Raw genomic sequence first — 22,095 nt, 5'->3', positions numbered from 1 at the left:
GAAGCTTAAGATTGTAGACTCTGCGTTCTGTCCCCCTGGGTGCAAAATCCTAATTGAATTATTCTTTTTTCCAATCCTGTCTTTAAATACCCTAAAGCCAATAATCCTAACCAGCGCAACCTGTTTGATTTATTTATTTATTTATTTTAGTTTCCCCCGCAGACGACTGCGTTGCTGGATGAACAAAAGGTCTTTGCACTTTGGGAAGCTGGCGACATGTACGATCAGGTAAGCTGGTAATTGGAGCTGTTGCTCCAGCAGAGTCCTGCCTAGAGCAAGGGACATTGGCACCCAGCAGCATTTACGCATTTGCTCATCAGTCGTCCAGTCAGCAGCAGTGCACTTTCAGCTCATTAGGAAAAAAGGCTGGTCCAAGAGGTGGTTTTATCCTCTGGGGCTCACTGTACCATCCACCCTTGATGATGTGCTGCTTTGATCGTATAATTCCTCCTGCATTAAATGATAATTTTAGGTGATATTTTAGTGACTTAAGTTTTAATTTATATATATATATTTAACTGTTGCTATATCTGTATTGTCCCTGTTATAAAGGTAAAGGGACCCCTGACCATTAGGTCCAGTCGTGACCGACTCTGGGGTTGCAGCACTCATCTCGCTTTATTGGCCGAGGGAGCCGGCGTAGAACTTCCGGGTCATGTGGCCAGCATGACTAAGCCGCTTCTGGCGAACCAGAGCAGCGCACGGAAACGCCGTTTACCTTCCCGCCGGAGCGATACCTATTTATCTACTTGCACTTTGACATGCTTTCGAACTGCTAGGTTGGCAGGAGCAGGGACCAAGCAATGGGGATTCGAACTGCCGACCTTCTGATCGGCAAGTCCTAGGCTCTGTGGTTTAACCCACAGCACCACCCGCGTCCCTGTCCCTGTTATACCCAATTGCAAATTCAAATGTATCCATATCGTGTTTTATGACTTCCTTGATATTGTATGTGGGCTGGAACTGGCCTTTGACCGAAATAATAAATTCATTCATTCATTCGTTGTGCACAGAAAATATTCACTTTGCCTCCTGCAAGCAGAAAGTCATGGGGAAGGGCTGTGACTCACGGGTAGAGCGTATTCAAAACCATAATCTGCTTTGCATGCAGAAGGTTTCGGGTTCAAGCGTATAACACAGCTCAGTTAGATCTTCAAGGTCCCTTCCAACTCTACAATTCTAAGATTATAATCCCAGGCATCTCCAGGCAGGGCTGGGCGAGAACCCGGCATGAAATCCTGGAGAGGAGACAATACTCAGCTAGAGGGGCCGTGGTCTGGCTCGGTGTAAGGCAGCTTCCTGTGTAAGCGTTTCAACCCTAGCATTTCCAGTTAAAAGGGTCGGGTGGCAGGCGGTGGAAAAGACCTGCAGGACCCCTGCCAGTCAGGCAGGATGCAGGGAGGCTGGAGTCTGATTTGGAAGAGGGGGCAGTGGTCTGTGAGGACCTGTGCCAGCCAGGAGGCAAGAATCAGCAGCAGGGGAAGAGTCAGACCTGGAGGAAGAGGAGGAGGAAAAGGCAGGCAAGGCAAGCGCTTCTTCACACTCCCCTGCACTACTGTCTCCCAGACCCAGGAGAGAATTGAAGTGGAAGAGCAGAACCAGCTTCCATGCAGGCACCATGTCTTGCAATGTGAATGCAGCCCATCAGGGGAAGAAGGAACATAAACTGGTCCAGGGGAGAGGTCCCCAGTTGCTGCAACTGCTCCATAAAGCATGGACCTGAAAATAGCTGCCTAGATGCTGTTGTTGTGTTCCAGAGCAGTAGAAGCGACTTGGTTCCCTTTGACAATGAAGAATTAACATTCCACCATGTGCATTCCTTGGCTGTGAAGTGCCAAGGATGACCATACACTCTGGTTGAGCCCCATGGACATTGCATTACTTCACAGTTGGCACAAACCAGGATCCACTTTGAGCTGGACTTCCCAATTCTGACTTTCCAGCTGGCTTCAAATCGTGGTTTGTCCATTTAGGCACCAGTCAAGCCTTGCTATGATTTCTGAACTGAACCGCTCTAAAATTAGTGCACTTAAGTTGTTGTTTTTCTCGATCTTGCTCTTCTGATCAGTGCAGTGGGATGAATCCCTTGCAGCTGGCTAAGTCAGTTGTTTTGCATGATGCACTGAACAGAGCAATCGGTTTCTCGATGCTGATAGACCACTCTGCTGGCCCGGGATTGATTAGAAGGAATCTGCTGAGAGGGGCTGTTTCTATTCCTAAGTCATCAAAGAGTGGTGCAAATTATACTTATGCCTCTAGGTTTTGTTTTATGCTGACATGAGCTTTTTCTTGTTTCCCTCTTGTACTAACTTGAAGTTCACTCATTCTCTCTTTCTCAAAGCACCGGCAAATTTTGCTCGAAATCTTTTCCAAAAACTACAGAGTGCGCAGAAACGTCATCCAGAATCGGCTGGCCCGGGAATACGGAGAGGAACTAGATAAACAGGAGATCGATAAAATCTTGAAGGTATATATTGAATGGGATGCGTGCAAGCAGTTTTAAAAGGAGACAGTCAACAGGCCCCATGTTAATAGGATCAGTCCTTCTCTAATCCAGGGATAGTAACCTTCCAGGCTTAACTGGACTACAATTCCTATCATCCCTGCCCATTGGCTTTGCAAGCTGGGGCTGATGGGAGCTGAGAGTCCCGCAGCATCTAGAGGTCACCACCCTTGCTCTTAATTCATTTTGCAAATAGAGCTAGAGAGGGAGTAGACAGACTCTGGGAAAGAAGAGAGGTGGTTGGTATTAGGGGTATGAACGTAACATTTGAAAGCTGACTTCTGTAGAGTCAAACCATTGGTTCATCTAGTCGCTTGGTATTATCTAGGCCATGGGTAGGCAAACTAAGTCCTGGAGGCCAATCGCCTTCTAAATCCAGCCTGCGGACGGTCTGGGAATCAGTGTGTTTTTACATGAGCAGAATGTGTGCTTTTATTTAAAATGCATCTCTGGGTTATTAGTGGGGCATAGAAATTTGTTTTTGGTTTGTTTTCAAAATATAGTCCGGCCCTCCACAAGGTCTGAGGGACAGTGGACCGGCCCCCTGCTGAAAAAGTTTGCTGACCCCTGATCTAGACTGACGGGCAGCTGGCGTCCCAAGTGTCCTACTTGTGTCTGGGATTGAACTCGTGTGCAATGCATGTGCTCTACTATTCAGATGCAGCTGCTCCCCAAGTATCTATTCAGAATCTGTCCATTCCTGATTATAGAGAACAGACCACTACCTGCTCTTTCGATGCAAATTTCTAATGATTTGCTAGAACGTGTTTACACACGTGTGTGTCCAGATACTTGCAGATGCATTGATGTTTGGGTGATAGCACACTTAGCTTTATTACTGGATTGCTTTGCTCAAGGCGATTCCCAAAGGCCGCTGCCTTTTAAGTTTACTCTTAATCCATCGCCCTAATTGCATTGCATAACTCACTTACAGCAGGTCTCTACCTGGGGCATCTATATTGCTTAAGCTTTAATTAAAATCACCTTTAAAGATTATTTATTAGATTGCCCAATTAAGCAGCCGAGCAAGGGCCAGCTGTGGTATTGAGGCTGGAAGGTAGTGTTTGAAGCCCTACAAAGCTTTGAAGTCCCCTTTTCCTCGAGCTGTGACCCTCTTTGCAGAGTGGCTGCGAGGGGTACAGTCAGTTGTGAAATGCGGTTTTATAGCAAACTATAAATAGCTACCGTTGGGTGGGAAGAAATAATAATAATAATAATAATAATAATAATAATAATAATAATAATAATAATAATTTATTATTTGTACCCAGCCCCTCTGGCTGGGTTTCCCCAGCCGCTCTGGGCAGCTTCCAACAAAGACCAAAAATACACTAAAATGTCACACATTAAAAACTTCTCTGAACAGGGCTGCCTTCAGATGTCTTCTAAATATCAGGTACTTGTTTATCTGTTTGACATCTGATGGGAGGGCATTCCACAGGGCGGGTGCTACTACTGAGAAGGCCCTCTGTCTGGTTCCCTGTAGCTTTGCTTCTCGCAATGAGGGAACCGCCAGAAGGCTCTCAGTGCTGGACCTCAGCGTCCTGGCAGAACGATGGGGGTGGAGATGCTCCTTCAGGTATACTGGGTCGAGACCGTTTAGGGCTTTAAAGGTCAACACCAACACTGAATTGTGCTCGGAAACTTCTGATATTGCGGATTGTATGGTTCTTGGTTTCACGAATCCTGGGAAATCTTGCTGCCCCCATCCCTAGGTAGGCTTTTAATAACCCTGGGCGGTGGGGTCCCATTGATGCCCTCACACCTGTAGAATATTCTTGGAGTTCAGGGACCATTTTCAACCCAAGGACCGCATACACTGCTCTGCAACCTTCTGGGGGCCACATACCAATGGTGGGCAGCGCCAAGGGCAAAAGTGGGTGGAGCAATGAATGCAAATTACCTTCGCTGTCCTTTGTACCTTCTTTCCAGGCGAGCAAGAGGCATTGGAATTCAAGGTCACATTCCAGCCAGGCAAAAACAGAGCACACAGGGAGAGGCCAGAGGGCCAGATAGAGAGACCTGGAGGGCCACATTTGGCCCTCAGGTCCAAAGTCACCTAGCCATATTCCCCTCAGTTCCAAACTTCTGAGGTGAATACCAGTCCTTATATAACCAGAATGGGATAGTCCATGGATATATGAGCAGGCTTTGGGGGAAACCCCTAAGGCTTGCACAAATAAGGGCCCCCCATCTGCGGAAGCTGAAAGGGCATGCTCAGTGAATGGCCATGCTACGCTGAGCAGGTGGAATGGTATATTCCCAAAAAAGGGTACAGGTAGCTGGGGGGATTCCTTAACTGGGGTGTGCTATACACTGCAACGTTTTGTTTCAGATCCCAATCTAGTGTCTTAATCTGATCAGTTTGGGAGCTGTATATAGCACGGGTTGGTGGGGAAGCTGAAAAGGAGACAGGCCAGACGGCTGGATGTGAACTCTGGGAGTGCATGCGCTCTCGCTCTCTTTAATCTGCATTCAGACGGCTAATTAGTTAATTGCACCAATTAGCAGATTCATGCTTTCTGGTCTCTAATGGCGCTTCCAGCCAGGTAACGAGTTGCAATGCTGTGTTGTGATTGTTTCTGTAGGAGGTGGGAAAGGGGTGCCAAAAGATTCCCATAGGAAGTGTTACCAGGGCAGGTTACGTTCTCTGAGGATCCTTCTAGTTGCCTAGATTGTATCAACAGAAGTTGGCTGCAGGCACCAAAGCAGTTGCTTTTTTCAGCCAACAGCTCTTCTCTGTGGCCCCCCTGGGTTGCTGCCTCCCTTGAAGCTGCCGCCCTGTTCACCTCATGGGGAATGATGACGGAGAGTCCTTGGGAGTTGTGCAGTTTAGAGGATCTTGACAAATAGCAAGGGTGGCAGTGGATTACACACACACCATACCTTTTTTTTAACTGCTTGGGGCTGTTGAGAATGATGGCTCCTTTCCTTTTAGTTTCTCAAAAGTACATGTTAGAGGCACATGCTGAGAATCCTGGGTTCGTTGAATGAGCATTGACAATCCAGTTAAACCCCACCATTCCTAACCTTCTGGGGTCCACAGATCCACTTGCAGTGGGTGGGGGGGCTAACTTCCTTCTGGTGACTGTGTCAAGCACAGAAGGGACAACCTCCATTTCTCCTCTAAGGATGTAGAGCTGGGGGAAAGCAGGTATCAAACCCACAGACTAGCCCTCCACTTGAGTTTTAGAGCTGGAAAAGCAGCTGGCAGATTGAAGGTGCTCAGAAGTTCCCCTGATGTTGTGCATGACAGGGTGACCACAGTTTTTGTTGGCTCCCAACATCCAGCAGTTGCTGCCTCTTTACCTATTTTGCATTTCTGCATCCTTGTGAAGTGTGCAAATGGTAAAGCTTTATAAATAAGTTGACACACTTTATTTAAAAAAATGCTATGCAGTGTTTAGTTTGTAATGAAAATGGTAAGAATTACTGTATTCCTTCCCCCACATTCTTGGTATTCTCAACTTAGAGAGGACAATGGCTGCCTGTTCACTCTTCCCTCACCCCTCCACCCCACCTCACTGACCTTAATTCTGGTGGTATGCAATTGGGGGCAGAAATCTTCTGTTGCAAGTCTACTTTAGAAGATTATAACAATACTTCTCAACAGCTTTCCCCTTTCTTCCAGGACTGCTGTGTAAGCCAGGGTGGCATGTGGTATCTTAAAGGGACAGTACAGCAACCAACATCTTGACGAAAGGGGTTTTGCTTTAATCGCATCGGATGAACTCCAGGACTGAAGCAGAAAAGGTGGAACAGGCAGGAAAGCAAAATGACGAGGGGCAGAGCCTGTTCTCACAGCCCTATGGACGGATGAAGTTATGGACACGGAGCTGCTCATTTACATGTCTGCATGGCATCCAAAATGCCACCGTTCAACACAAAAAGAAAAAATGGATCTTTGCGAGTTGTTAGGTTAATTTGGGATTCCTAATATATTAACTTCTCATCACAAAAAAGGAAAAAACCCCACCTACTGACCCAGATGTCACAGATCATGATCTAATGTTTTATTTTGTAACTAATGCCAATAAATTGCAAGTTTACACTTAGATAGTGGGAAATTATTTTTAAAATCCCAAATGTTTGTTCTTCTAGTTCATCCCCACCCCTTCCTTTTTTGGAAAGCAAGGAACAACCCTACCTCTGGTTCTAGGGAAGAGTTGTTGTACTAAATACTGTCTCACGTATGAAGCTGCCAATTGTTTCTGGAAATAGGAAGATATGGTTGGGGTGTGTGTTCTTTTTTGCATAGCTAGCAAATGGTGCCTCGGCTATGTGCAGTTTGAATCACCATACTTTGTGCCAGTACAGATCTTCCATTGCTTCAGATAAAATTTTACCTTGAAGGTTGACAATAGCATTAGCTTGAGCACCACCACTTTCTACCTTTGCCCTGAAGGTGGGTTTTTCCTATGAATCATAGAATGCAGTGCTGTAATAAACTGCAAGTGTAGTTAAACGTAAGGGTTTTCTCTGATGCTAGTTGGGAAATCTGTCGAGATTTATTCCAGAACAAGTGGGCTTGTTAGCAGCTATGTATTTCATTTTAAATGTATAGGGTCATTGCTAGTCATCTTTCATACAATAGGTGCACCCTGTAGTTGTGATTTTAATGATCAATGATAACACAGCTCATCAACCTCCAAAAAAACATTTAGGCACATGAGCTGGACTGCAGTGTTCTGAAGTCAATGCAGGTGGAGAGACTTTATTCTTTTAAACAGACATTTGCCTAATACAGCAGCAATACCAAGTATACCAGTGATAGACTGAGGCTGCCCAGAATATCCTTCCCCTATCCCACCCCCAATAGTTCTAAAGGTATTGAAAAAAGCATTAAGTGGTTTTTCTACATGCTTCCAAGCACCTAGTTAGTAATCAACTGGCAAATCTCACTTAAACACAGACATGCACACACAAACGTCAGAAGCTTATTTTGTTGAAGGGATTTATTTGTGATGGGATTAAAAAAAACAAACCAATATTCAGAATAGCTTACAAATCTTTAAATAAGCTTAAATACAGTTTGGTGGAGTGTGTCCGTATCCAGGAAAAACATGTAATTCAAGAACAAGAAGCCATTCCCATTTTACACTGTACATAAGGCAGAGATGTTTGCAATAGCAGCAACCAAGTTAAAGCTGCGATATCCCTTAAGCCGCACATGTTCAGTTTAACTAGTAATCACAACACTACTGTTGACAGATACAGTACCTTTTACTCTTGAAAAAACATGTCATCTTATGCAGTACTGGTAAACCCTTCTAAATCCTCAGCTCTGTTACTTATCATCTTTGTGTATTTGAGAGCAACTTTAGGGAACAGAGGTCTGTTCTTAGAGCTATGTGCTCAGTAATATAAAAGCACTGCAATAAGATTTGCTTTCAAGTTCAACTTGTAATCGCAGAAGATTCTTTTGGGAATAGTTTTGTACAGCCTAGAAAATATGCATAGTAACACCTACCTATTCCTTTTACAGCTTGTTCAAGGTTTTCTAGGCTACATGAAGCCATCCTCCATGTTAAATACAATATTCTTAACACAAGTGAACAATTACATGCGCGTGGTCTTGGCAACAAATGCCATTATTAGCAGCAGAACAGTGTGTTGAACCCATAACCTTCTGCCATAAGACAACACTCTATACATTAAATATACCTCAAAAATACCCCCCATCGCACCGTAGTCCCTTTTACATACAGAACATTTGCTACTCCAATGACAACTCCATGCATAAGAGGCATGGTCACTGGTTCAGGCAGCTATGATGGGGCCCATCTGATAACTCAAAGCATTAATGTTCAAAATCTTACCAATTTAGTCTTAAACTGGATATTTAGTAGGGGGTGAAAGATCCAGGAAAAGAAGCTTAAGCTGCCAATTCATGTGAAATCAAGGTCCTGCCTGAAGAATTCCCTGGCATTTTTCCTTTGATGTGACATTATAATCACTGTACCTCATATAAAGTAAGCATTCAGCTCAAGCCTTGTTTAGTTCAAAGTATTTAATGTTTATGCAGTGAGAAATCCTGCCAATAGAATAATCCAGGCTCCCTCCACCTCGGCCCTCCAGATGTTTCGAGACTACAATTCCCATCATCTCTGACCACTCTAGCTAGGGGATAATGGGAGTTGTAGGCCAAAAACATCTGGAGGGCCGAGGTGGAGGAAGCCTGGAATAGCTGGACCTATTTGAGATGTTCAGTGAAAAAGACTGCCCATATTTCACAGAACAGTGGAAGCAATCTTTGCTCATCTTTTCAGGGGATGAAAGCTTCCAAAACTCCCAGCTGGTCACTGAAAGATTGCTTGCTTCCAGGAGCAATTTGAACTAGCATACACATAGAACGGATACATACAGAATGCTTGTTACCCAAATGTAGCACACTCGGCAATGGCCACTTCTCTGTTCCAATCATTCCTATAGCAACAATTTCTTCTCAAGACAGCAACTGTACTTTATTTCCAGAAGAACCAATGCCCATCTACTCAAGCAAATTAAACCAGTGCTTGATCTCTGCATGGACATTTCTTGTTAAATTTATTACTCTGACAAAAACAAAAAAATATTTGGAGTCAAATATTAAATGCAAGGAGGTTGCCTTTTAAAAATGAACCAGACTTGCAATTTAATTTCATACCATGTTTAATAGCCGAATTGCCATTGTTGAAAATAAACACAACACTACAGAAGAATTTCTACTTTCCAACTCAGGACCGCAGAAATAATCCAAAAACTAGACCTCCATAAGTGACAACTCTTTACATGCAGCCACTGGGTGGTTTCCAATTCTCCAAAATACAACTTTTATTACCAGGCATTTGGTGCAGTTAGCAGAGTCACGTAACCATTTCATCTGCCAATTTAGCATATCTGCAATGTCCTGAACAAATCATTGGCAACAACTGTGTCAAACACACACACACCCCAAATCAAGTGGACCCAACCCATCCTACAAGTTCAAAAAGTCAACCTACATATACTCTAGCAGAACAGACATGCAGCAATGTCTCAAATGAAACATTCAGACAGCTACTTCAAGAACAACGGTTTTCTAAGGTAGTAGTGATGTACAGAAAGTTTGTTAAGGCTGAGAAGGAAAGGATTTATACTTTGCTCGGTGTTCATCTATTTCCTGTTTGGTTTTCTTGATACAACTAAAGATTTCCTTAAAGAGAAGCTTGTATTCGGGTGGAGGGTTTGAAGGCAAGCTGGCTGGGGCTGGGTCAGCATTTGTGGGTTCAGCTTCTCCAACACACATGTCCAAGGATTTATTCCCCACTCTGACATCTTTGGAATGCTGTTTAGAAGTTTGTACAGCTTTGTGTTTCAATGACTCCTCGTCTAGTTGACACTTCTTCAGGAGTTCTTCATACTTGACCTTCAAAGCATTATACTGTGCATCAACCTCATTAAGCAGAGAGATGCCCCTTTGCTTTACAGCTTCTGTCCGCCGGACACAGGTTTCTTCATGGCCCTTTATTAGAAGATCCCCACCGGCAACACTGCCAAGGAAGGTCTCGCTGGTGCTTCTTTTGAGTGACCTTCTGTCGGGTTCTGGGACAGTTAAAAGAACCCCATCAGAAGAGCTCCAATCTGAAGGGCTCTGACTCAGATCTCTCTCTAAAGAATCTTTGAAGGAAATAAAAAAAGACTCTGGAACAAGCTTTTCCACCCCATTAGCAAAGGTGCTTTCAGACTGAAATATCTGCTTCATTTCAGCCACTTCAAACTCAAGCTCTTCAGCTCTGGCTCGGTATAGATCGACATCCACCAACCTCTGCTCAAGATCACAGTTCTCCTTCAGCATGAGATTGTACTCTTCCTCCATCGTCATCCTCTTCTCTTTTTCCATGCTGAGCTGTGCTTGCAAAAGAGTCATTGCCTTTTTTAACCTCTGGTTTTCTTCCTCCAGAGGACTCAGTTGGCTATCCACAGAAGTAATTTTTTCCGCAAAAACATGGTCATAAACAAAATACCTAGACACAAACAACAAGAGCCAATGAAAAGCATTAGTTTGCTCTTCCCAATAACTCGCTTTTTTTGTATACAAAGGGTAACTTTATTATGGATGAATAAAGCACAGCAGTGTGTGTGCCAGTTTCTAGACATGAACCCTAAAGTGAAAGAGCTGCCTGTATTAGGTCTCGACAAAAACTAGAGCCTTTGTAAAAGGCTAGAAATACCTAGGTAAGCATTGTAGAGTTAAATCAACAACTTAGATAATTTTCTTCAGAAAGAGGATCTGGGTTGGACAATTTTACGGTTTCCACTGTCCTGAAATTCAGAGAACGCACATCTATATCAACAACTTGTAACAGTCACCATCAAGTCTCCATCCCTATGACTCTCTACCAACCTTCTGAAAGCCATACTGTTCATAAGGATACAATACCAGTTCTGACATAAGGCAAACACCTTAATGGTTGACCTTAAAGAAACAGGTCTGTCACTAGTTGGCCTGAAGAGAACAGGAAATAGGCTGATTTAGAGACCTTTGAAGGGCTAATGAAAGAGACCTAGATTTCCCAGGATCTTCCTTTACAAAAATTCCCAACATCGTTTTCAACTAAAGTGCAGAAATCAGCCCAAAGTTATCCAGAGCATCAAAAACGTCAGAAAAATATACACATGTGGCTATATATGACAGGTTCACTTTAGAGCTGATGAGGACAGGTCTTCAATAATCTTTGTTTAATCTTTGTTTAATCATATGCCATCACTAAACTTGACACATTTCCTAATCAGAATATTGACTTTTTTTTTACTTCTCTACCAAAACTGAACAACATTAAATAACTTTTCCACAGAAAATGAACTTGAAACTTACTTGCGAAGGTCATACAATTCCTTCAGACATGCAAAACTATGAACAGATCTTGGATGCTCACACCGTTCACGATTCGCATACCCTTGCCCAGAATTCTTTAACTCTTCCACTTGTCTCTGGAGATCATCAATATGTCCTTGAAGACTTTCAATAGTCTCAGTAAGGCTGGGGAAAAATTGCACACACAGAAGTACACAAATTTATCAGCATAAGTCAAGTTTGACACATCAACAATTGTTTAAACTGCAGTTTTGAGAGATGTTTGTGTTCCAGGATCTTGACTCTGGGAGTCAGAAACTCGGTCTTTTGGTTATTTCTTGACCCCCAAAGTATGATTGGGAGAAGGCATCAGGGTTCATTCTTTTTCCACCACCATCCTGAGGAGGAAAAGCTAACAAGTACCTCCAAAGGCTCCATGTCACTTTAACATACATCTCCCTCACCCAGATAAAGACTCTGCTTTTCTAGTGGATTCCATTTTGCAAGATTAGAAAGAAGCTATATTCAAACAAGGACGGAATCTTTCAGTTCAGCTGTTAGCTTAATGAAAGTGGTGGCGGGAGGGATATAGGGGGACACAGGGAGAAAAGTCAGTCCCTACTCCCAACCTCAGCCCAGGCAGAATCCAGGAGGGTCAAGCAACAATTGAATTATACAGACATTGTTGGAGTAAAATATGCATTATATATATGGTGCACGTTAAGGAAGGGAAACAAAGTGCCACAGGAGCATATTACCTTATTATCTTTTGCTGCGAGGCTCTACTGTCAAAAACTAGCTTTTGATTAGCATTTTCCAGTTCTCTGGCAGTGACATCAAGCTGTTCGTAAACTTTGGCATGTTGATCATTCATTTGACGCAGAAGTTCCACCTGCTTTGTAAGATACTACAAAATAATGTACGGTTAATGTTGCAAATGTAATTAAAGAGGGGTTCCTTAACCAGCGGTTGAAATTACATTATTTTTGCTGCTTTCCTTGCAATCTCAAGCAATGATAGTTAAGAAGATTAGCAGGACGATACTGAAGTACATACGCCTTCTTCTTACCCCAAATAAGAGGCACTATACAACTAACCTTTTTCAAACAACTCAGGCCAGAGTAATCCCTCAGACTGCTAAAGGTCTCTGCAGAAGTAAACACAGAGCTCTCCCATTTTACTCTCCAAGCACACAAGTCATGGTAAAGTTACGTAGCAAGGAAGATAAAATTAGGTCTAGGATTCAACATAGTTTAAGTACATGGCCCAACAGGCTTTCTGTCTCAAACGTGACCCCCCCCCTCCACCATGGCAAATCACTTTGGAAATTGATGGGAGCATAAAGTTTGAGACTGACTAATCTCTTGTTCAAAGTGAAACACTCCACTGGGCATGCTTAACCCTTAGGCACACTTGAAGGAGAGCTTTAGATTTTGACTCAAAAGTTTATTTCTAAAACTACAGACACTTTCAAGAAGCTGAAAAGACATAATGGGTAAATAGGGCAATACTGCATAGCATATCTTGTCACCTGAGAGTGAGTTCCTACTTTCCCCTTTATACATTGAGTTACTCCTGCAATCCCTGTCAAGGGGCTCCTGTTTTAAATCTATATTAAATGTTTAGTGCAAGCCTCTTTATTCAATAAATATAACAGGTGCTTTATTTTTAAAGCTGTGAAAACTACTTTCAGAAAGCCTTGGCTAAGAGGTGTCCGGCATAAGAATACTAAACCATTAACTTTAAGCTGCTTTGCAAGAGGGGCAAACTCTGGATTTCCGCCTCAAACACTATTCAATCACATGCTCCCAACTATGAGAAACAGAAATGCAGTAAAATGACTTGAGTTCACTGGTGAGAACAGTTCCATTTGGCATATTTCAAGGGAATCAATATGCCAAAGAAGTTGCACAGGAATAATTATGATAACTGAATGCTGGAATTTTGTACACATTGCTAATACATGAATCTTTCGGAGAACCTGAAGTTTAAAGCCACTACTCTAAGTAGCCTAGTAGCCTATTGATTATATAATCAAATCTTCTGTGCTGGAATCTTTTTATTTCCCTCATTAAAATGATTGATAGGCTTACATTTTGAGAAGTCTAAAGCAGGATTACAAGTTAATCTAGTACCACCCGCAACCTTTACCCTATTAGAATCAATTAGACATATTACCTGTTGCAATTTATAGTCCGCCTGTGAGCAACACAGGGTTTAGCCAAGGTTAGCATTAGCCTGAATCTCAGTGTAAACATGAACCAGATTAATTTTGTCTGCTATTCTGAAAGCAAGCTGAAGATCTTGTTATAATAAAGCTCTGCCAGCTAAAATAGCATCTACAATGTCATGTTATCAGAAACATGGAGAGGAAGCTTTCAAATTGATCAGAGCCAGCTTGTAGTTGAGAGTGCAACTAGCAATGCAATCTTGTATATTTTTGCTTAGAAGAAAGCCCCACTGAAATCAATATGAGTTATTCCCAGGTAAACTGGTAAGGTTGCAACCAAAACCATTTAAAACATGCTTTATGTACAACTTCAAATGAAGCACACATAGATGCTCCACACCAGCTTTCCTCAACCTTTTGCCTTCCACATGTTTTGGATTTACATTTCCATCAGCTCTGACCAGTGGTCAGAGACGATAGTTGTGGTCCAGCAACATCCAGAAGGCACCAGATTGGAACTTTATTCCGTACTCTTCTCATTCTGAAAACTTCCATACTCTAGAGGAGCCACATACTCCTTCAGCAGAAGCAGATTTGCACCCTTGGTTGGTAGATACAAAAAGCTGAATCCATGTAATTGAACAGAAAACACCACCCTCAATTGCAAAGCCTTTTACTGGGGCAAACTTGTGTTTATTTGGTACATTCGTATTCTATTTTTTATTTTTTAATTATTATCATTATTAATTGAATTTATATACCGCCCTGTAACTGGAGGTCTCAGGGCAGTTCACAGAATAAAATCAAAACATAAAACCACAAAATACATAAAATAAAAACAACCCCCCAACCCCCCCAAAAAACCCCACATTTTAAAAGAGCATATGGTGTCAATCAAATCTATTCTACCCATTAGTTCTACAATTCCCATGGCAGCTTGTAATACAAAAGTTAAACATAAAAACCAAATTGATAGGCACTGAATGCTACAGCTAACTTCAGTAGCTGGTGTCCTTTATTTTTATCTGTTTTTAAAAATACATTCATACACCAATATGTTATTTCCCCCTAGATCTAGAAAAAAGGAAGGAAAAGGAAAATCCTCAGTGCCTTGTACACATCGAGTCTAAGATTAGCAATATTGAATATTTGGCTTTCATGTGTTCAAACACTTCACTTCCATTATCTTGCAGTAATTCTAACCATGGCCCCATAAGAAGGAACCTAATATTGCAGGTAGGCAGTGAGGCCATGCAAAAGACAGCTTGCCTGGGCCATCTGTGAGTTCATGACTGAAGATTCAAATAGAGGAGTTTCTGGTTTGAAGTACAGTCACTGCTCTAGGCCAGAATAATGGGCATATAGCCTTTGGGCTGTACATTATGCTCGCTTGAACCCAATGTGCAGTTGTTACCTCTATCTCCTGCAGTTGCTCTTGATTGGTGGAATACATCTGCTGCAGGGATGTCTCCAACTCTGTGTTCCGATCCAAGAGCGTCTTCCCAAGCTCAGCAGCAAGATGGAGATCTAAAATGAGTTGTGTGTATTTAAACTGGTTCAATGGCTATTGTGTTTTTCAAGGACAAGCTTTGCTAACAATGGTTACGGCACATTTTTTTTTCAAAAAAACCTACAATTCCTAAGAACAACTAATCACAGCTCACATTTTTCCATTTTTGTTTTTTGTGTGTACTTTATGGATGCTAATACATCTCTAATACATCCTCATTGCAATGTAAGTAGAGAGAAATTAGTGATGCCCTCCTAGGACTTGCCTATTTCAAGTCATACATTTTGAAAAGCAGATGCTTCAAGTACTCTACCCAATTTCCTACCCGTGTTCTAGTGCACTAAGGTGCCACCTGACCACTAAGTTTTCAAGTTCAGGTATAGAGCTGTAGTGATGAGGTACAGGTATCAGAGAATGCATGTTATTTGAAAACAGATCAACTTCTGTTGATACTAAAGGCTTACAAGTTCCAACATGCTGAAATTCAACAGATTCTTAAAACCTGCACACCCTAAATACTATCATGAGAAGTCGGCAAAATCAAAATCTGTCATTTTAGCCATTTATCAAGCTCAAGAGCACTCCCTGCCATCAGCACCCCTTTTCCAACTGTGAGAGCTTACATATATTCATGCTGCCTGTCTGTGATGTGTCAAGAACCTGGTATAACCCTTAAAGATGAGTTTTGCTTAGATATCATGCTATTTGTCAACATGACAGTTCTCCAATTCATTTTGGAGCGGTGCTCCCTTGAACAGCATCACCTAAGCCCACAGTTTGTACTATTTCATACACATTTTTATCCTTTTGTTTCCAGTTTTAAAAAACATTTAATAACTAATATGGACATTTGAAGAAGAAGAAGAAGAGTTTGGATTTGATATCCCGCTTTATCACTATCCGAAGGAGTCTCAAAGCAGCTAACATTCTCCTTTCCCTTCCTCCCCCACAACAGACACTCTGTGAGGTGAGTGGGGCTGAGAGACTTCAGAGAAGTGTGACTAGCCCAAGGTCACCCAGCAGCTGCATGTGGAGGAGTGGGGACACAAACCTGGTTCCCCAGATTATGAGACTACCGCTCTTAACCACTACACCACACTGGCTTCTCCTAGCAGTATTTGCAAGACTTAAAAGCAGATAATTTGCAACTGTCTGAACAAGTTATTCTGGTTACCAAGTGCTTAGAATACACAATTTTATTTAATGCTTTTCCTTCACAGCTACATAGATCAGCATCTTAAAATATATCAGGAAGAACTCACAGACTTAACAAGTTGCCTCCTCCTATGCCAAGTTAGCTTTTTAAGTAACAAGTGACCATTTTTTGCTCTACATCAAAGTTAAACTAAAATATATCCAAGCTAGAATTCAACACAATCCTCTAACAATTTCTGGAACTGCCATGAAGACAGCTGTTATCAGGTTTGGAGGAGAAAATGAAGAAAAATGCAGAACCTCTGTTTAAATGCCACCCAGAAGAGTGGCAATACAAGGAAACTTGATTAATACTTGAGACACAACCTTCCTAATCCATTACTCAACCATAAAATGCATTTGCCTATGCTTAACAGTCCAAAGTTCAGTTACTCCATCCTGAACGTAGTATTAGATTCCCTACGAAGCTGCATTCAAAATTTAAACAGCAACAGGACAACAATCCCATTTCAACTCTAATTTTCTACATCCATCGTACTGCTAGATCTATGACAACACTGCCACACACATGCATAGTGTAAGCAAGTGCGCAATCCCTGTCACACCCATGCAGAGCCAGTGTCGTGAAGTGGTTAGAGTGCTGGACTAGAATATGGGAGTCCAGAGTTCAAAACCCCATTCAGCCATGAAGCTCACCAGGTGACCTTTAGACAGTCACTCTTTTTCAGTCTATCCTACCTCACAGAACTGTTGTGAGGATAAAATGGAGAGGGTGGGGGGGAAACAACCAAGTATGCTACCTTGAGTGCTTTGGAAGAGCGAAGGAACAGAAATGTAATTTTTAAAATGGACACTGGGGATGTAACTGTTGAAAGTTTAGATTTGGAGCAGCGACTAGGAATCTGTGCCCCTCCAGGTTCGTTTATTTCATGAAATTCATATACCTTTCTATATGACTCTCAAGATTCTCCCTAGGCCTTGCCCCCTCACCTTCCTCAAATGCTTTTGCCTGGGTGGAATATGCCCTTGAATGTCTCATGCCTGCCTGGATAGGTAGGTGTATGTGTGTATAAATCTCTGATTTGTGTATAGCTGGAATGTGAAGTTAAGCGTAGCCTACTGCTTCCCTCACTTTCCCCTCTGCCCCAACAGTGGCAAGCAGCCCCCCCAAGGTCTTCCACGGGGGAATGTGGTACTCTGGCTAAAATTCCCGTTCTGAATGCTTGATAAAATGATATCTTTAATAATGATTCCATCACAACAGATGTTATACCAGCTGGCCTGCAGTTCCCTTGATTTCTTTTTAAAAATCAGTGTTCTATTGGCTGCTTTCCAGTCCTCTAGTACAGAGGTCAACCTTAGGGACACGTTACATATTTTTGCTATACAGTGGCGTAGCGTGGGTTGTCAGCACCTGGGGCAAGGCAAGTAATTTGCGCCCCCTAACCCGTGGATTTGCGCCCCCTAACCCTAACCCCCAGATGTTGCGCCCGGTGCGGCCGGCCCCCCCTGCACCCCCCACGCTACGCCACTGTTGCTATACAGTCAGCAATTTCATATTTGAGTTCTTTAACTCTAGATGCCAGACAGACAGACCTGTTAATTTTTAATTTGTCCATGACATCAAAGAACTTCGTCTCTTGTCACCACTGTTCACTTAAATTCTCCACACACTCCGCCTGCAAAACTAAGTTCAGGCATCTACATCTTCTGCAATCATAGTAAGGAAGCCATCACTGAGACTAAACAAGGAATGCTTCTGGAAATTAAAGCCTCTTTGCAAGTTTATATTTCTCCACCAACATCTTTGGTGCCTGGAGAATTACCAGTTTTGCAATTTGTCATTCCAACTAGATTAAACAGTCTTGAAGTAGCAAGGCACAGTATGCTGCCTGAGGCTGCAAAATGAATCATAAATGCCACATTCCAAATATTGAAATGCATTAGCAGTATAATAGAGGGGAGACTGAAGCTGCTCAAGACAACTGCTTAGATAATGAGACATTATAAATCATTTGTCCACATGGTGCAAGACAAAGCTTAAGGCAAAGTTATACATGTTTATTGAAATCTTCCATTGGAGAGACAAAAGCATATATTTTAACTTTTAAAAAAATCAGCAATACTTTGAACTGGAAATTTCAAACAATGTAAAATCATTTAAGTGTCTCAGAAACTTAACACTTTGGGTGTGTGTGTGTTTTTTTTCTAAATCACACCTTCCCTTTTCCACAACTTGAAAATGCCAATTTAAAATTGAATGTTGGCAGAAGAACGGTTAGTTGACTGCAATAATGCAATAAAGTTGGACTGTCAATGCAAGAATAACAAAGATCAAGCTGACTTATTAAAGGAGCTACATATTCAAACAGTTGTATAACAATGCCGTGAGCAAGAGCTTTGACTATATAAACACATCTCAGACGTGCCTTTGACTGTCCCCATTTCCTGGCTATTTCGAGGTTTTTAAACTGGGTAAAACAAGTCCTAGATACTATTTGAAGAAAGAGCTCTATTTTTAAACACACTGCAGTTTATTGGCTTATGTAGAAGTAATGCATGTTGAAGTTACTGAAACTACAAGAAATGCTGTTACATGAGCAAGAATACATATATCACATCAGCTTCTGCACAAACCAATATAACACAGACCAAAAAATAAAAATAAAAATTGGAGAATTTCGACAGTTACACTTCCAGCATCCAAAGGTGAATTATGTGACACCCTCAGCTTCCTAGATACAAGTCTGAGTCTAATTCTTGGTCCTTGAAAAAGCCAAGCAGAGCTGTACTGTAAAATATTGGCTGCTTTTACCACAAGAAAGGCACTCTTTCTACCTCTGTACCCCACAAGCCTCCTCCAGACTGCATACCAAACTCATTTTTCTTCTATACATACCCTACTCAGCAGCACAATTATATTGTTGCCAGCTTTATGGCACATCTTATAGCACAACCTGCCTTATTCCTTGAAAAGCTATTTATTCTAAATATGAATACATGGGCACCTGTAGTTTTTAATATTTAGGATGCCAGAACAGGGTCTGAATCTTTCTATGGCTTACTTAGTCTCATTGAAGTAAGTAGTGCTAGAGTAAAATCTTGAAGGTCTTCCACCAACTGAATTTCTCCAGTTTAATTTATATTCGTTAACCCAGAATAACTCATACCCCAATTTGATTATGAATTCAGACTAGAACCAGTGCTTCTCGCAAATGTGCATTAAATGGTGGGAAAACTGCATGTTTAATTTCACTGGTCTGTAAAGAGCTTTCCAGAAATCTAATTACATACTGTACATGTTTATTTGGAAGTTAAATTTCACCATGTTCAAAGGGCTTACTTATGAGCCTTTTAGGCACCTTCACTCTTGAAAAAGTCCCACTGAAGTCTGAAGGATTCAATTTCCAAATAAAACTTGTAAGGAATTGGCCTGTACCTATATCTTTAGCAGAATCGAAACAGATTTAAATGCCCCTGAGCACACATAAGATACAGATACTTTTTTATGTGACCACAGACCCAAACAAAATAAAACCAACAACTGTACAAGTAAAATACAATTGCATACAAAATCCATTAAAGTGGTTTGCAATGCTGGGAACTCATTTTGAGAGCCATGCCTTCCTGACCTTCCATGGTCCTCTCCCCTCATCATGCATCCTCAATACATCTTCCACAAGTTCTTGTCACAATTCCAGTTCCTCCCCCCAAATAACTGGTGTCCCCAAATCCCCATTACTCTTCTCCAGACCACCATCAAGTAACGTCTCTCTTCCTAAGTGTTCTTCCCATTGAACTTTGGTCGCACTCAAACCACTCATACCCCATAGCATACTACCTCCCAAGTCTCTACCCATACATCCCTGTTTTTGTTACTTTATCCCCATAAGTTCTCATTACTTCTTCCCCCTCTCTCCTTGTCTAGCCCCTTAGGTGTGCTTTTATTATGCCACAAATCACATTTTGGGGTCTAAATGACATGGGGTACTCACTTATGGTGGAGATAAATAATTAAAGCTGAATATAAAATGTGCTTTGATGATGATAAAAAATATGACGGGCGGGGGAACTAAACCCATTAAGCTGATGGGTGAGGGATGGGGTGACAAAGAACTAAGTCTGTGATCCTAACCATGTGTACTCAGAAGTCCTAATGAATTCAGTGGGGCTTATTCCCTAAGTCACAAAAAGGTGCAGGTGAAAAGCGTGAGATGAATACACCCTAGAGATGAGCTAGTTGGGCGGGAGAAAAAGCCATGAGCAGGTGAGCATGAAAGGCATGATAGAAATACTTATCTGAGACCAAAAGAAAAGAAAACAAGAAGAGATAAACTATGACTGTGTGAAATAAAGGAAAGACAAGGAGGGACCTACTGCTGCCAATATCCATTAATTGGTCTCTGCTACTGAGAGGCAGCTTGGTGTGGTTAAAGTCCAAGCTTTCTCCAACTTGGGTCTTTAGAGTTTGCTGGACAACAGTTATCATTTCCAGCCAGCATGGCCAGTGGTCAGGGGTGATGGGTGAAGAACATCTGGGGACCCATGGTTGAGAAATGCTGGGTTAGACTGCTGGACCAGAACCAGGGAGAAAGGGATTTGTAATCCCCCCTCAGCCATGAAGCTTCCTGGGAGACCTTGAGCCAACCTCCTTCTCAACCTAACCTCCCTCACAGGATTGTTGGGAGCAGTGCTTTTTTCTGGGGCGACTTTTTTCTAAGTTTGGCCTCATTGAGGGGCATTCTTTCAATAGGAGTCGGAAAATAAGCGTACCCCTCAACATTTTTTTTTTTGGAAGAAAAGCACTAGTTATGAGAATGAAATGGAGAAGAGGAAAACTATGTATATTACCATTTCATATTTATCCATATCCCACCAAAGCGCCTTACCGCTAAAATAGAAACGTAGAATGCAATCATTTTTTAAAAAATAATGTATATCACCTTCGGCTCTTTGAAGGAAAAGCGGGATACAGTACTGTATAAAGAAAGAAAGAAAGAAAGAAAGAAAGAAAGAAAGAAAGAAAGAAAGAAAGAAAGAAAGAAACGGGCGGACACAGGCTGTGCTTTTTACATCCCACTGCCCTTTAACGCCAGCCTCCGCTGCTCTTTCGCCTGGGCGCCCGGCGTCTTCTCCACACGGGCGTGCCCCACGCGCATCTACCTGCGACACGTGAGGATGGATCTCCGCGCTTCTGAAACCCGCTAGTCCTCAGTGAGGCGCCACAAGGCTCTTCACTTATTCGAAAAATTAAAGAAAAAACCCAACCCCCTCGCTTTCCTCGACCGTTTCCTGGTCTCTCTTCTCTCTTTCCCGCAGTTTCCACCTCGGCTCCCCTCAGCCATTGTCTCTCCCCCCCACCCTCCATTGTCCCAGTCCCACCTTCTTCCCTCTCCGGCGGCTTCTCCTCGCCGCCTCTTTCCCAGCCTCCTGACCCACCCGCAGCCCCTCAGGACCCTCGGCCGACCCGCTCCTCCTCCTCCGCCGCCGCCCTCACCTTGCTGCAGGTCCTGCTGGTCGTACCACGGCTCATCCTCGCGTATCTCGAACTCCTCCACCAAACTGTCGGTGAGCATGGCGGAGCCGCCCTCGCCCTCGCTTCCCAACCCGAGAAGCAGCGCCGCGAGCCTCCCGGGACCGACGCCCGCTCCTCGCCGCGCCTCTTTATCCCCTGCCCGCCCGCGCTTCGCCTCAGCAGAGCGCTCCGCTCGCCGCCGTTTAAACCCGCTTCCGAACTTTCCCGAGCGCTTCCGGACTGCGCCGAACACCCCTCCCGACCAAGCCCGGCATCACCGCCGAAGGGGAAAGCGGGGGGGGGGGGGGAGGAAGGACGCCGAACAAGGAGACGTGCGGCTGTAGCAGAGCAACGTGGCAAGAGGCTGGGGCGGTAGCGATTCAAAACACGGAGTCAGCCGGAGCCCACCCTAAGAAGAGCCAATGGC

The 22,095-nt window shown here is 42.9% G+C and overlaps 2 protein-coding genes and 1 long non-coding RNA gene across 3 annotated transcripts in view; 1 reads left to right on the top strand and 2 right to left on the bottom strand.

Moving 5' to 3' along the window:
• The window catches only part of POLR3E (RNA polymerase III subunit E), a 36,485-nt gene extending 29,927 nt beyond the window's left edge, over positions 1-6,558 (top strand). The window contains exons 19-21 of the mRNA XM_083585698.1: positions 151-228; positions 2,342-2,467; positions 6,135-6,558. Of these exons, the coding sequence (XP_083441824.1) occupies positions 151-228; positions 2,342-2,467; positions 6,135-6,200 (270 nt within the window). The 3' untranslated portion in view covers positions 6,201-6,558. The remainder of the gene's footprint in view (positions 1-150; positions 229-2,341; positions 2,468-6,134) is intronic.
• Positions 6,559-7,444: 886 nt separating this feature from the next.
• CDR2 (cerebellar degeneration related protein 2) lies at positions 7,445-21,797 on the bottom strand. The gene is made up of 5 exons (XM_083585786.1): positions 21,651-21,797; positions 14,903-15,015; positions 12,077-12,225; positions 11,340-11,504; positions 7,445-10,488 (listed from the first exon to the last, which is right to left on the bottom strand). Exons 1-5 carry the CDS (start codon positions 21,727-21,729, stop codon positions 9,594-9,596), a joined length of 1,401 nt encoding a protein of 466 aa, XP_083441912.1. The 5' UTR covers positions 21,730-21,797; the 3' UTR covers positions 7,445-9,593.
• LOC310749313 overlaps positions 7,445-22,095 on the bottom strand; it is a 174,098-nt gene continuing 159,447 nt past the window's right edge. Inside the window, exon 2 of the long non-coding RNA XR_014541560.1 lies at positions 7,445-8,608. This is a non-coding gene — a long non-coding RNA (uncharacterized lncRNA). The remainder of the gene's footprint in view (positions 8,609-22,095) is intronic.

The sequence above is a fragment of the Podarcis filfolensis genome (assembly GCF_964270895.1).
Source record: "Podarcis filfolensis genome assembly, chromosome: 14".
NCBI classification, from domain to species: domain Eukaryota; kingdom Metazoa; phylum Chordata; class Lepidosauria; order Squamata; family Lacertidae; genus Podarcis; species Podarcis filfolensis.
The sequence above is the reverse complement of the archived record's forward strand: the minus strand, read 5'-3'. Positions and strand labels throughout refer to the sequence as shown.

What these genes read in the sequence shown, in the direction of transcription:
- CDR2 (XM_083585786.1), bottom strand. Translation starts at nt 21,729, where the DNA reads ATGCTCACCGACAGTTTGGTGGAGGAGTTCGAGATACGCGAGGATGAG. An exon ending in CCAGCAGGACCTGCAGCAAG is followed by an intron (nt 15,016 to 21,650) that starts GTGAGGGCGGCG and finishes AACTCATTTTAG; the next exon opens with ATCTCCATCTTGCTGCTGAG. An exon ending in AGCAACTGCAGGAGATAGAG is followed by an intron (nt 12,226 to 14,902) that starts GTAACAACTGCA and finishes ATTATTTTGTAG; the next exon opens with TATCTTACAAAGCAGGTGGA.